The following is a 16,261-nucleotide window of genomic DNA, read 5'->3' as shown; positions in this document are numbered from 1 at the left end:
AAAACGAAATAAGGTTCGTTGTTCCGAAGGTTCGTTAGTCCGAAAACGAAATAAGGTTAGTTAATCATTTAGTTTTCGGACTAACGAACCTTCGGAATTACGAACCTCATTTCTTTTTCGGATTAACGAACCTTCGGAATTACGAACCTCACTTCGTTTTCGGACTAACGAACCTTCGGAATTACGAACCTCATTTCGTTTTCGGACTAACGAACCTTCGGAATAACGAACCTTCGGAAATACGAACCTTCGGAAATACGAACCATCGGAATATCCCAACCTTCGGAATAACGAAGCTTCGGAATTACGAATGTATGCGAGGAAGGTAAGGACGGAGGGGGCTACCTTACTAAAAAAGAATGTAGACAAATCACAATCACCGTCGGGTTGAAGAAGAGGGAAAAAATAGGACGGATAAAGAAAGAGAAAAAAAAGAAAAGGAGAGGAGAGGTGATGGGGAAATGGATTTTATGTACACTTTCTTCTTATCTCCTTTCTCTTTCTCCTTTGCCTATACTTTCATTCATCTTCTTTTCCGATCTTCTTTCTATGTTCTCTCTTTATTCGTTCTCTTCCCTCTTTTCCAAACAGTGGCAAATTAGCTGACAAGAATTTAGATTAAATGATAAATAGGATCTATAGCCTGGTTATTATTTTTTTTTTTTACTCTGAGGACCAATAATTTCGGAAATAAGCAACTGATTTGAAGGAACACGGCATATGCGACAAAATTCCCCAAAAGTTGCGAGCGAGCGAGCGAAAATGTTTTACCTTCTTGAAATGGAAGGTTTGTGATAGATTTCGACATAACGTGCATAACTTAGTGTCATATTTCTTCCTTTTCCTTTCATTTTCTTTCTCTTTCCCGTTTTTTTTTTTTTCGTTTACTTTCTTAGCAGTGGAAATTTGGAGTGGCCCCAAGTTCCCTATCTATACGCTAAGTTATTTAATATACATGATATAACATAATGTTGTCGTTTTTTAAAGTTTTTTTTAAAGTTTTTTAAGTTTTAAACAATACTTGATCAGTCCACATAGTAAACCCTGTCGTATAAAGCATTTGTACTTAGGTGAGAAGAACAGACAAAAGTAAATGTATTAATAGTATGAACGGTAGCATTACGAATACCTTGTTTAGGACTTTATGCAATAGACCAACCTCACGTTCATAAATTTTCTTTCAACGAAAATAACCAAATGGTCACATAATAATTATAGAGACAGAGAGAGAGAGTGTGTGTGTGTGTGGGCGAGATATAAAGAGAGGGGAGTTTTGTGATACAATACAAGAGCTCTCTAAATTGTTTTGTTTCATCCTACATACGTCATGTCCCTGCTTACTACTCTGAAAATAACACTTCAAATTTCGATGATGTGATGTTCGATGATGCAGCTATACAGGTTTGGTCAATCTACATTGACCAAAAAATAATAATTATTAATTTTTACATCATGATGACCACTTTGATATTATCATAACTTTTACCTTTAACAAAAAAAGGTTATTTTGTTTTATAATTAGTAATTGTAATGGTTAGCAGGGGCAGCGGAACGGTTTTCAAAGTGGGGGGGGGGGGGGGGTTGACCATGCAAAAAATCACAATCATAATGTCATTTTTACGTTTTGTAAACGGTTTTGGAAAAAAATGGCGGCTGAAGCCCCCCCCCCCCCTGCACCCCGCGGCCCCTGGTAAATAATTGAGGTTAGTTAATAAGCTAAGTAGTTAGATTTTGGAATGGAAAGCGCTTAGAGAAATTTAGGCGCTTTATAGAATATTGAATTATCATTATTATTATTCTATTCATGATAGTCGACCAGAAGACGGGGAGATGGATAAAATGATATTGACAGCATCAAACTTATACTTATAAATGATCTAAATCAAGGATTACTCATTGGTTATACTATATACTCGACCGGCCCTTTAAGAAGTTACACTGTATAGCGAAAATGACTGAATATTTAATATTCTACTCATAATCATGATAACTATCGCCTGGTTCAATGTTGTTGTTTGTTGGAAATTAATGGCGACCAGTCATATTTGACTATTACCGCCAACTCGTTTGGTCAACTATTATTTTCTTTCTTTTCTTTGACGTGTCCTTTATAATCGTTCCTCTCCTTTCTTTGTTTGTTTTTGTTTTTTGTTTTTTAATAATAATTTTTATTATTATAAAGGCTATCGTATCTTACAGGTTACCGCATGATCCCGTCCCTTCTAATAATGCTCCGTTTGTAAAACTATATGCATAACGATAATCATTTCACCTACGCATGGTATAACAATGATACCATTCACTCAATGACTCAAGGGAGTTTCATCTGCGCCATGAATAGTCCTCTATACCTACTCACGTCACATTTATTATTATTGTGGTTCCACACCATGTCTACCATGGTTACATGCATCTATAATGGCGCAGTCACATTTCCCTCACGGTGGCCGTGCAGCGAGTCGAAAACAGCCGTTTTATTCGTTTTTATTCAAACCACCTATAGCTGGTACAAAAAAATGTTAAACGGGCTGCTCTCGACTCTCCGTACGGCCGCCGTATTAGGGGAAATGTGACTGCAGCATGATTCCAATCTCATCCATGTCCTCGCGGCACTTCTGCGAAAGAGGCATTTCCAAGAATGATAAGTTCGCCTCTTCAGTTGAGTGGATTAAAGTGGAGATAGTTTTGCAAAGTTTATTTTTTTCCAATTATTTTGCTTCATGTGACCTATTGTGCTTAAAAGTACAAGTTTAATTGAAATAAAGTATATACCTACAAGCACGCAATAGACTGTCAATAATATTGAATAAAAACAATCAAATTTGAATCTATCCTTCATTCTCCTCCCCCATCTCTCTCTCTCTCTCTTGTTGAAAAAAATGTGTCAAAATGATTACCAAAAAGACATTAGATTTGGGGTGTTGAATCACTTTATTTATCGATAAATCATTATGTTATTAATTTACTTTACTTCGCTTTAATCCAACGATGCTTTTAGGACTACACCCGTTCATCGTTCAATGGAAATTATTATGATCCCGCTATCACTATTATATTCCATTATATGACACCTAGATAGATCCTTGGCATTTGATTGGTTATTTGATATCGATCAATTCATTTGGACCATGGCCGTGGCGGTGGCCGAGTGGTCTAAGGCGCCTGGCTATACATTGAAAGTCGGGGTTCGATCCCAGGTCGCGGCACCTATGCCCGTGAGCAAGGCATTTAATCTACAATGCTCTTTTATCCTGCTTTCAAATAAATGGAAATGCTATATGCATTTGATAAAAAAAAAAAGATTATTAATTATATGCGACAATCAACAGACCGAGCTCGCACTGCATGATCATAATAGGCATCGAAATTGATAAATTTCCTATGAAAAAATAATCTAGTTTTAAATGTCATATAAACCAAATAATGAATGTTCCTTCATTCGTGCAATGGACAGAATACTTCATTCGGTGAAAGATGAAATGAATGATCCATTCAACTCGGCTATACGCCTCGCTGGGGTTAAATGGATCTTTTCATCTTTCACCTCATAAAGTATTCTGTCCATTGCACTCATAAACATTCATTATTTGTATAATGAAAAAATGTTGCTTCAAAATACGCTCTAAAGCGGACTAAATTTCATTCCAGGACATTTTTCACTTTAAAGTCACAGAGAATGTTCGATCAGATCCTCTCGATCTCCATTTGATTTATTTATAATTAATTTGAACAAGTTTCCTACAATCATCTGTTATTCATCAAATGAAGAGTTTGGTTGCAAAAGTAGTTAAAACCACCTTTATTGGACCATTCCGAGAAAAATCATGTTTGTTTTTTAATTCTCTCATATTGCAACGTTCTTATGAGAAACTAGATTGTCATGATGCACTACCCTGCCGTGTGAACATAAAATTGAGTATAAATGAAATCTACCTGTCTTCAATTTTTTGAATATTTTTTTTCAAAAACTTACCATTGTGGATCTAACCCCTTTTGCAAGCAAACTGAAATGGATCCAATCCCTTTTGATTAAGAAAGTGATTTTCTTGGCCACTTTTATTCACGTTTTAATGGGAATTTCAAATATTCTTTGGTATCATCAGAGCGACAAAAAATAGGTTTTGAAACAACAAAAAAACAATAAAATGTTATGAAAAATTGATCTAACCCCTTTTGACAAACGATCTCTTCAGAAGAGTTTATTTGCAAAATGAGTTAGATCCACTACAAGAAAATCTTTTTTTTTCATTCTCCCATATTGCAATATTCTTATGCGAAACTAAATTTTCATGATAACCTACAACGTGAACATAGAATTGGGTATAAAAGAAATCTACCTTCATATTTTAAAAAATCTATCTTCATATTTTTTTTAATATTCCCCCCCCCCCCAAAAAAAAAAAAAAAATTTCCCTTTGTGGATCTGACCCCTTTTACAAACAAGCTGAAATGGATCTAACCCCTTTTGCAATTGAGCTCTTTAAATGAATATCTAATCTCCATAGTAACAGTTTTTTTTTTAATTTATTCGAGAATGCATCCACTTTGCTCATCCGACCACTTCAGGCCATTCTCACACACAGGACAAGCAGACGACCCACATGCTGATGCTTCGACGCAGATGGCGTAATTCTTCATTCCACACATGACCATTCCTGCGTTATAGGGAATTAGAAAGAGAATAGAGAAATAATTCATAGATATAATAAAGAATGACTTATGAGGTCAGGAAATTCCGTTTTCATGCGCAAATGTTCTTAGAATCTCGCTTCCGTGGTAGGTGATTACCCTCTTCCACCCTCAGCGCCCCGACATCTGTTTTACTCCTTGCCTACTATTAAAAACCATGGTTACGCCAGTAATTTTAATATGATAACAAAAGTATCCATCAGCTAAAACAAAAAAAATTATGGGCAAGTTTACTTCATCATTAGTTCCCGGCCTATAAAATGTCATGCATTGTAACTATAATTGAAATCTCGCTATAATGAGCTGTACTGGCTTGAATAATTTGTATATAGAGAATTAAGAAATAATAGAATTGCAGTGTTATTTTTTTTAGTATAATCATACAACCTCTAATGTCAAGCCCTCGTATTCATTAAAAACCTTTTAACAGGTACCTGCCATGTGATATTCCAAAATACAAACCTAAAAATACAAGATTTGATATCTTTATGATTTTGGCGAAGCTTTACTTCAAGTGATTTAAAATAATGATAATACTACTGATGATAGAATGTTGACCTTTTGGGCAGAAACAACCTGAACTGGAGGCTCGGTTGCACGACATCTCGTGTGGAATGAAACATGATGGAGAACCACATCCTGGGCCGTCATCTAAATATTCCAAGTTACCGGGGCAAATTAAAGCTTCGGACCTCCCATCACGATCTATAATAGTGAAACAACAAAACATAATGACCAACGATGATAAAACAACAGTATTCTACGGTTTAGGCTTGAGACATGAAATGGCGCAGCCCCTTGGTGACCCGGCCGATCCAACCCATATTATTGATATGGCGCCTTTTCTTTTCGGTTACAAAGCGCTACACACACTACTTTTTTGTGATGAGCGTTAGAAGACAGGGACAAGATCGATGCGTACTTCGTATAATAGACAGTGATGGGTGCAGTCTCAGACCGGTAAGAGACCAAGACAGAGACACGTGTGTCCAGAGACGGAGGCATGTCTTAACAATGACAGATAGAAGTAAATGGGAGAGATATACTCTCGTCAAAATCACTTTCCACATTATGTCGCCGATATCTATGTCTCCGATACACGAGACATTTCAGGGAGATCTCATCATCAGGCATGTCAGGAATGAGTTGAGGGACTCGTCATCTCATCTGCAGGATTGGGCTCTGGGACTCGTTATCTCATCTTCAGGAATGAATTCAGGGACTCGTCACCTCATCTTCAGGAATGAGTCAGGGACTCGTCATCTCATTCTTCAGGAATGTGTTCGGGGACTCGTCACCTCATCGTCAGGAATCAGTTCAGGGACTCGTCATCTCATCTGCAGGAATTAGTTCAGAAACTCGTCATCTCATCTGCAGGAATGAGTTCAGGGACTCGTCATCTCATCTGCAGGAATGTGTTCGGGGACTCGTCATCTCATTTGCAAGAATGAGATCAGGGACTCGTCATCTCATTATTAGGATAGGGTTCAGGGACTCGTCATCTCATCTTCAGGAATGTGTTCTGGGACTCGTCATCTCATCTTCAGAAATCAGTTCAGGGACTCGTCACCTCATCTGCAGTAATGAGTTTAGGGACTCGTCATCTCATCTTCAAGAATGAGTTCAGGGACTCGTCATCTCATCTTCAAGAATGAGTTCAGGGACTCGTCATCTCATCTTTGGGAATGATTTCAGGAACTCGTCATCTCATCTTCAAGAATAAGTTCTGGGACTCGTCATCTCATCTTCAGGAATCAGTTCAGGGACTCGTCAACTCTTCTTCAGGAATGATTTCGGGGACTCGTCATCTCATCTTCGGGAATGAGTTCAGGGACTCATCACCTCATCTTCAGAATGGGTTCAGGGACACGTCATCTCATCTTCAGGAATGAGTTCAGGGACTCGTCATCTAATCTTCAGGAACAAGTTCAGGGACTCGTCATCTCTTTTTCAGGAATGGGTTCAGGGACTTGTCACCTCATCCTCAGGAATTGTTCCAGGATCTCGTCTCATCATCGTCATCATCATCATCATCATCATCATCATCATCGTCATCATCATCATCATCATCATCATCATCATCATCACCATCATCATCATCACCATCATCATCATCATTATCACCTCTATCATCACCATTTCCATCTTTAATCACCATTGTCGGGTTCTATACACATCAGGAGCACATGCCATCGTTACACCTCTACTACAACTGCTAAACTATCCACCACACAGTCATCCAATTATTCACTTAACCATTCAGATAAAACGTAATATTCATAAAACATAATATTTACACTGAAATACATAAACAAGTTTAAAGTGATGAATCATATAACCGGAGAAAGTATGATTTTGATAATTGAAATAAAGGACATTAAGAAAGTACGATTTGTTGTTACACAAAGACAGCAAACACGCTAGTATTTTGAATTAAATGGAATAAAAAAAATCCATTGTCATAGATACCATCAACCCGTATCACTTTGGCCTCTATCGAAAAATACCAGAATGTTATTCATTACCCCGGGAAGCTCCACCGGAACGAATGTGCAGAAGCGAAAAGAAAACCACTCCGGTGAGCAGGAGGAACAAACTTAATTTCATCTTCAGATCAAGTCCTCTCAAACGATGATTTGGAGAAGTCAGTAACATTAATACAAACACATAAGAAAAATTAACGATTTTTATAACAACCGTCCGAGGAACTCGCCACCGATGCACCAATTTTGTTTTGATTTATGAATTTTTATATCTCATTGTTATCCGTTTGGGCAATAGCATGAGTGCATGTGCATATTAGAATGGACACGTTTCGTACAGGTGACATTTATAATGTTTGTCTAAACACTTATGGCAGTCCGTCTATATGGCTCATAATATTATCGTTAAAATACAAATATACAAAGAGAGAGAGAGAGAGAGAGAGGGAGAGAGAATGGAATACCGACGAATGTATAACAAGATGATTGATTCCCCATTGATATTGAAAATAAAAGAAAAAAAATAATATGCTTCAATATTACATTTTACTTTAAACCGTATATGGGTGCGCCGTTGTTGTTGGGTTTTTTTTAGCAAGAACTTTGATAACTTGCAGTTGAAGTTATCCAAGTTATCGTTGCAAAAAACATTGGCCGGACATATAATATTGGTACACTGCAAAAACTCTGGTGTTAATTTAACACCAGCCCGGAATCTATACATGTCCACACCAGAGAAGTGTTAAACAACACCAGTTTCGTTTTGGTCTAACACCAGATAAGTGTTTATACAACACCAATTAGTATTAAAATTCCAAACTGGTGTTGTTTCAATACTTCTCTGGTGTGGACATATATAGATTCCGGGCTGGTGTTAAATCAACACCGGAGTTTTTGCAGTGTAGGAATAAATGCCTACTTAATTATTTTAACGGACTAAATGCACGAGTGTATACAAGAATGATGAGATGCTTGGCAGATTGGACCAGCATGACATGAGATTTTTATTCAGAGGAGAGCTATCTGTGGCTTATATCCGGGGGGGGGGGAGGTCGGCCCCCAATCTGAAACCATACACTGCAAAAACACCGGTGCTGATTTAACACCAGTCTGTTATCTATATCGTTCACACCAGAAAGGTGTTAAAACAACACCAGTTAAGAATCTAACCGATATTGGTTTAACACTATCTGGTGTTGCTGAAATGCCAACTTGGTGTTAGCCTAACGCCAAACCGGTGTTGTTTCAACACCTCTTTGGTGTGGACCGATATAGATACTGGTGTTAAATTAACACCGGCGTTTTGCAGTGTACCCCTAAGAATTAACTTAAGTTCCTATTGAGGGGCTATAAGTATACTAGATGGCCCACTGCAAATGAGGGTGTTCGGAACTAAAAAGTTGTCTGAGGAGCTTAGGAACGGGGTAGAACGGGATTGTCAATAAAAGGGGTGAAATTTTTATTCTTGGTTACTGCTGAGAAGGCGTGAAAAGGGGGCGGTAAAGGGATACTACGTGCTAAAAATGATTATATTTAGCATGTTCAAATAAATAGAGTTAAATTTCATCAAAATCTGATATCAAATAACGAATTTATTGAATTGTAATGCTTACCAAAAATTTTGTAAAAACAATGCACGTTTTCATGAATTTTCATTAGGTGGGCCGATGATGTCTTGTCCCCGCTTACCCTTTTCTTATGTTATTACATGAATTCATAATTAATTCATGTTTTTCGTTGTTATGTATGGTTATGTCTCCCTAATAATAGAGAAGTTGCAGCAATCATTAAAATATCCAACAATCCAATCTTTTTTTGTTATTGAAATCCTGGGGTCAGAATAATATTGCATCATAAATTTGCTCAATGAATATTCATAAAGACCAGCATACATAACTATTTGTAAATTATGCAAATATTCAAAATGTCATAAATTTGCTATTCCTTGTCCGGTTTTGATCAAATTTTCAGTGTTTGTTTGATTTTTCTTTATCTTTTTAAATCTTATTATTTTCAGCCTGGAGTATACCCCTTTAAGCAGGGGTAATGACCCCCCCCCCATTAAAAAACCGTTTACATGAATGTAAAAATTATATAATCTCATTAAGATTTTTGCACGGTCAGCCCCCCCCCCCCCTTGAAACGATTCCGCGGCCCCATTACTGATTGTGAGTACCCCGCCGGGTGGGGGGGGGGGGGTGGCAATGAGGCCAACTTCCATCGAACTGTCATGCAGGGCCCTGGGAATATTTTTGGGGTGCATGGGGGTGCTAAAATTTGACGAGCAAAAAAAGAAGGTTTTGACTTCAAATTAAAGGCCGTTTTAGTCCCAAGAAATTTCATATCAACAAAAAAAAAAAGGCTTGTTGGTTATTTTCTATACATTTCTCCAAATTACCTTTATCCCAGGGGGTCCTGCCTATGGAAAATATGACACGCAGCACCCCCTGGGAAAATTTTGGGGGTGCACCCCGCTTCCCATTGCCATGCCGTCATGGACCTTATTTTAAAACAAACAAAAAATGACCCCACTATCTTCTTCAAGAGAGCATTGGGCCCCCATACATGGAATATGATCGAGTCAGGCATGTATGTGCTTGCATTAATAATGTGACATTTTGCCAAATAATAATTTTTATTAGCTACCTGGCAAGTATATTTCTGTTTTATATAAACACGAAAATTGTGTGTATCTCCGGGGTGTATCTATCTGCAGCCAGACCCAACGCCATGCCAAATGCTTTCTTTTGCATCGAGAAACTTGGTTGTTGATGACACCTTAATTCTTGATTATTGCAATATGAAATGTAGTTTGGTATAGTTGTAAGAGTTTTGTATATGAAGAGCTCAGTTGCAAAAGGGGTTAGGTCCTTTTTTCATCAAATTTGATTTTTGTTTTTGTTTCAATGTATAGATTTTTAGTATAGCTTTATAAGATGATACCAAAGAAAAGTTGAAATTCCCCGGCATTAAAAGTGAACAAAAATGGCAAAGAAAAATTACATTTTTTTCAAAAGGGGTTATTAGGTCCATTTCAGTTTGGTTGCAAAAGGGGTTAGGTCCACAAAGAATTGTTTTTGGAAAAGAATATTTAAAGAAATATGAAGACAGGTAAATTTCTTTTATACCCAATTTTATGTTCACATGATAGCTATGTGTATCATGAAAATTTAGTTTCGCATGAGAATATTGCAATATGGGAGAATAAAAAAGAATGATTTTTTTGGAGTGGACCTAATCCCTTATGCAACAAAACTCTTCTGAAGAGCGTCGTGGTCTAGTGGTTCTGACTCTCGCCTTTCAAACAGAGGGTCGTGGGTTCGAATCCTATAGCCATGGCGTGTTTTCCTTCAGCAAGAAATTTATCCACACTGTGCTGCACTCGACCCAGGTGAGGTATACCCGGCAGGATTAATTCCTTGCATGCACTGAGGGCCGGTGATGGTAGCTCGAGCTAAAGCCGGGGTAATAATAGCAGCGCTTTGTATCCTCTGGCAAAAAGCGCTTTATAAATCCAGCTATTATTATTATTATTATCATTTGTCAAAAGGGGTTAGGTCCATTTTTCCTAAATTTTATTGTTTTCTGTCTAAAAACCTACAGCTTTGTAGTCGCGATCTGATGATACCAAATAAAATTTGAAATTTACATTAACACGTGAATAAAAGTGGCAAAGAAAATCACATTTTTAATCAAAAGAGATTGGATTCATTTCAGTTTGCCTTGCAAAAGGATTAGGTCCACAATTATTTTAAAAAAATATATATAGAAAAAATTGAAGACAGGTAAATCAGGTAGAATTGGCAATTTTATGTTTATATGGCAGAGTAGTGCATCATGACAATCTAGTTTCTCATAAGAATATTGCAATATGGGAGAATAAAAAAGAACATGATTTTTCTCGGAATGGTCCAAAGTAACCCCTTTTGCAACCAAACTCTTCATAATTATGATCAATAAGTTTTTGTAAAAATTTGTTTTTGAAAACAGCGCCACCTGTCGTCTTGGGGGTTATTCAGGCGCGCTAGAATCAAAATTTGGCGCGCTCATATCTGTGTAGCAAAATAATGTATGCAGTCATCGCGACGGCTGCAGCAGCATAGCACGTCACACGAGCAACACATCGCCTTGTGCGCCAGGTCGGCAGGCGGCGCGGTGGCTGCTAGAGCGCTAGCTACATCGGCCCTGTACGTTCGTACGCTGATCGATCGGACGAAGTGTTGATGAATGGTATTTAATGACAATCTTTTGTGAGGTATTCTGTGGACAAATTAATAACATTCTCCGTCCTGCTTCCACACCAATATGGGACGAAGAGCCTAGCTCATTTTGAACTGTTTAGTGGGCCTACGGGTCGACTGCATTAATTTAATACAGATATCTCATTATCTGCAGCTGCGGCACGTGAATCGGGACGGCAGTCCGAGTGGAGTAGTGCCCCCGAGTACGCCGCCACGACTTTCGTGTGGGCTTCTGGCTGCCGGAGAAAGCAGTGCAAGTGGTCGAGTAGCTGATCTGGAGGCACCGGCACTGGAGCAGCAGAATTGACTATTTCAGCAGTAAGTTCACCAAGACAATAAACAACTAGTTAAAAAAAAAAAAAACAAGTTTACACATATATATCTGATATTCCGAGTGACAAAAGGTGGGATTTTATGGGGGGAAAATATAAAATTCATGCAACATCACGATCTTTAAAAACAATTATTTTCCTAAAACTAATAATATTCTTTAGTGGCAAGTTTCACTTTTCCATGCTTCTATCACTCAGTCTCAGTCTCAAAATTGGTGATTTAGAGCCAACAAACATGAAGTTCCTCACACGTATGAATAATTCGCTGCCGAGCTCGGACCGGACCCGGTACCTCCAGGCCCAGGGGTGTGAGAGTTCAGAATTTTATCTGATTTCATTTTTTTTTTTTTTTCCAGCTTAATTTCAGCTTATTTTTGGCCTTCCTCTGTACAAAAAGTATGGCCTGGGAGCTCTTTCTATTTCAGACTTTTTCAACACTCTTCAGCGTTTTTCAGATCTTTTTATTTGTGACCACTCACACCCATGTACCTCGCGCATAACGCATCCGCATGCGATGTTTTGAAATCGGCAGCGAATTATTTATTAATTATTAAATACACGCAGCTGCCTCCCTTATGGTAGCTACACATTATCTATTGCAGTGGGCGTACACGGACAATATTAATTGCAGTGTCAGTGCAAATTATACCAGCTGAAATGATTGAGGAATACATTGAGCATACCTCAAAAGAAAGAAAATGACTCGAAAATAAGTTTTTAAATTGGATCATCGCAGCTTCGCAAAGTCAGCCATTGTAATGACTGTAGGCTTAAATATGATAGATGGCGCTGTCTGTATCGAGGCCTATAGCGCTAGCTAGTGAGACGTGTTGTTTTTCCCGGGAAAAAAAAAGAATGTGATAAAAAGGTTGCGCTGTGCCCCGATTTACTGGAAAATTATCTTGTCTAAGTTCTTTCTGTGATTTGGGTGAGATATTTCATAAAAAATAATGTGATTGTAGGTAGACTATATTGGAATATGTATGTAATCAAAGTGAGTTCGCGTAGGGAATGAAATCTCATTTCCCCATATGCGAGATGAAAAAAAAAAAAAAAATCTCGGCAAGTGTGCGTCCGTATAATAGAGAGATCCTGAAAAGGGGAGGCCGGATAAGAGAAGCCGGACTGTATTGACCTAACCATTGTCATGTAACTTGTAAGGCATTTTCTCATAGAATTTCTGAAATTTAATATTCAAAGATCTTACTTCACCATTTATATCCACAACAAATCTATTTTTGTTTCCTTTCCTCCTCCATTGTATGTAGAATTTACAGATCTAGATCAAGATGGTATTGTCAGCTCCAGTAATGCGTTTCGGCCACAGTGAAGGGCAAACTGACGTGTGCTATGACGATACAGGCAAGAATATCCTAACGTGTGGGAGTGACGGAGATGTCCGTGTCTGGAAGGGATTAGATGACGACGATCCACAGAGCATCGATGTCGGAGAATCTGCTTCTACTTTGGCCCTTAATGTAAGTGTATGATGTGTATTTTTAGCTGGTCATAGTGTTCACGATCTTGTATTTGAACTACTCACAGTATGTGGGAACACATAATTTAAAGAATGCAGAGGGATGCGCCACTTAAAAATGTACAATTGGAATATGAAATGGTATTGCACATTGATGTTGAATGATTATCAGGCCTCAGATTTTGATGTTTGATAGCAAGGTCACTTACCAAAGGGCACATAATACAGCACAATTGGAAACAGGGCACAATAACTTTCCTCGGTCAATGTGAGGGACATCAAGTCTCCTAGGTCAATGTGAGGGACATCAAGTCTCCTAGGTCAATGTGAGGGACAACAAGTCTCCTAGGTCAATGTGAGGGACAGCAAGTCTCCTAGGTCAATGTCAGGGACATCAAGTCTCCTAGGCCAATGTAAGGGACATCAAGTCTCCTGGGTCAATGTGAGGGACAACAGGTCTCCTAGGTCAATGTGAGGGACATCAAGTCTCCTGGGTCAATGTGAGGGACTTCAAGTCTCCAGTAGGTCAATGTGAGGGACATCAAGTCTCCTAGGTCAATGTGAGGGACAACAAGTCTCCTAGATCAATGTGAGGGACAACAAGTCTCCTAGGTCAATGTGAGGGACATCAAGTCTCCTAGGTCAATGTGAGGGACATCAAGTCTCCTAGGTCAATGTGAGGGACTTCAAGTCTCCTGTAGGTCAATGTGAGGGACATCAAGTCTCCTAGGTCAATGTGAGGGACAACAAGTCTCCTAGATCAATGTGAGGGACAACAAGTCTCCTAGGTCAATGTGAGGGACATCAAGTCTCCTAGGCCAATGTGAGGGACATCAAGTCTCCTGGGTCAATGTGAGGGACATCAGGTCTCCTGTAGGTCAATGTGAGGGACATCAAGTCTCCTAGGTCAATGTGAGGGACATCAAATCTCCTAGGTCAATGTGAGGGACATCAAATCTCCTAGGTCAATGTGAGGGACATCAAGTCTCCTAGGTCAATATGAGGGACATCAAGTCTCCTGGGTCATTGTGAGGGACATCAAGTCTCCTAGGTCAATGTGAGGGACATCAAGTCTCCTAGGTCAATGTGAGGGACATCAAGTCTCCTAGGTCAATGTGAGGGACATCAAGTCCAGTCAATAGGGCATCCAAGGCCATACTTGTTGATGGACTGACTAATTTAAGCCCTTGATTTAATAATCATTTTCAGATCAATATTACTATTACTGTAGGCAATGGATGTGAGCTATAATTTATATGAAAAAAGGGTAAATATCTACAAGTCATAGAACCAGGGAAAGACTACACAGGGACTCGGGGCAATTTTGACCCCAAAATGTTTAAGAGCTCTGGGAAAAAAAAAAAAAAAAAAAAACCTAGGAAAATCCCCATTCATTGCACATGTTAAAGCCTATCCAATGTTTCAGATTTAGTAGCCCTCAAAATTAAATTGTTATTTTTTCCCCTGTAATGGAGGCATGTCAGAGACGAATTTGAAAGTATTTTGTTGTTTTTGTTTTGTATTTACTAGAAAGGAGTACTTTACAGTGCATCTGATTCAAACACAGTTCAAGCCTACACCTTTCCAGAGGGGCAATCAGACGGTATTATTGCACGGTTTACGGCTCCAGTCTCTCACATCTCCCTTTCTCAAGATGGACGCTTCCTTGTTGCTGGTGCTTGGTGAGTAATCTTTTGATTGTTTACTGCTCATGTGTTAAAGGAGAATGAAACCCTTGAAACCAGCTGAATCCATATCAAAGAGAAAAATAAAAGAAACATATTATTGAAAGTTTGAGGAAGATTGAATGAATAATAAGAAAGTTATGAGCATTTGAATATTGAGATCACTAATGCCCTGTAGATCTTCCTATTGGCAATGCGACCAAGATCTGTGATGTCACACACGTACAACTCCCTCATTACTTTAGTACTTATTTCACTTATATTCTCACTTTTATAGAGTCTATCACAAGGTGAGGTGTTCTCTTTATATGAGAGGACAAGTACAGAGGTTTCACAACATTATATCATTGATGAATCGTTTGTCATATGATTAGAATGAGCAAAAAGAGATGTTTTGGGGTATATTTTCAGTGTCCAAAAGGGGAGAGTTGTTCATCTGTGACATCATAGATCTTGGTCGCACTGCCAATGGGAGGATCTCCATAGCATTAGTGATCTCGACATTCAAATGCTCATAACTCTTCTATTGCTAGTCCTATTTTACTCAAACTTTTGTTGATCTTATTCTTTGATTTTTCTGCTTTCACAAAAGCTAACTTGCTCCAAGAGTTTCATTCTCCTTTAAAGACAAAGAAATTACAGAATACAAACAGGGCTTAACCCATTTGGTCTATTATTGTTTTCCTTCAGCATGAAAATATCCCACATTGTGCTGCACTCAACCCAGGTAATGTAAATAGGTACCCGGTAGGAAGAAATTCCTCAAATGCTTGAGCATCCAGGTAGCCGAGCTAAAGCCGGGGTAATAAATAATAGCAGGGCCAGCTGGGGGAAAAGTTTTCGGAACTGAAGTGGATACCCTGGGAAAATATACCATTATTATTATCAATTTGGTCTAATTACCATTTGGTCTACACTACCTTCTGTGTAGTACCCATTTAGGCTGATTTTCATTTGGTCTAATGCCCAGTTGGTGTAAGTTTCCAATTTGTCTACTAATTATTTTGCATTTTGTCATATGAATATATGATTCATGAACAGTTCATGTATCCATGTGGACTAACGGGTGTTAGACCGAGTGGATGTAATGCATTAAGTCCGAGTGGAAATTAGACTACATGTAAATGGTTAGTAGACATAGGATTAGATTATGATGGATGATACGAAACGGAAGGCAGACAAAGTGGTTTTAGATCAGTCAGCAATTTACCCAAACTGTGAACATTTTGAGAGTCACATGGATTCCACGTTAAGAAAAGGACTACAGAACCAAATAATAGTGCTGAGTCATGTCTGGCTTCCAATGGCGTCTTGCAGGAACGAAGGCGGTATTGTGATAGATGGATCATGGATG

At 38.5% G+C, this 16,261-nt stretch overlaps 1 protein-coding gene across 1 annotated transcript in view; it reads left to right on the top strand.

Moving 5' to 3' along the window:
* Nucleotides 1-11,233: 11,233 nt before the first annotated feature.
* The window catches only part of LOC129264396 (WD repeat and HMG-box DNA-binding protein 1-like), a 35,154-nt gene continuing 30,126 nt past the window's right edge, over nt 11,234-16,261 (top strand). Inside the window, exons 1-4 of the mRNA XM_064102741.1 lie at nt 11,234-11,402; nt 11,568-11,731; nt 13,014-13,223; nt 14,753-14,904. Coding sequence (XP_063958811.1) covers nt 13,035-13,223; nt 14,753-14,904 — 341 coding nt within the window. The 5' untranslated portion in view covers nt 11,234-11,402; nt 11,568-11,731; nt 13,014-13,034. The remainder of the gene's footprint in view (nt 11,403-11,567; nt 11,732-13,013; nt 13,224-14,752; nt 14,905-16,261) is intronic.

Source organism: Lytechinus pictus, chromosome 7, assembly GCF_037042905.1.
Source record: "Lytechinus pictus isolate F3 Inbred chromosome 7, Lp3.0, whole genome shotgun sequence".
In the NCBI taxonomy this organism is placed as follows: domain Eukaryota; kingdom Metazoa; phylum Echinodermata; class Echinoidea; order Temnopleuroida; family Toxopneustidae; genus Lytechinus; species Lytechinus pictus.
This window is presented reverse-complemented; position numbering and strand designations above follow the sequence as displayed.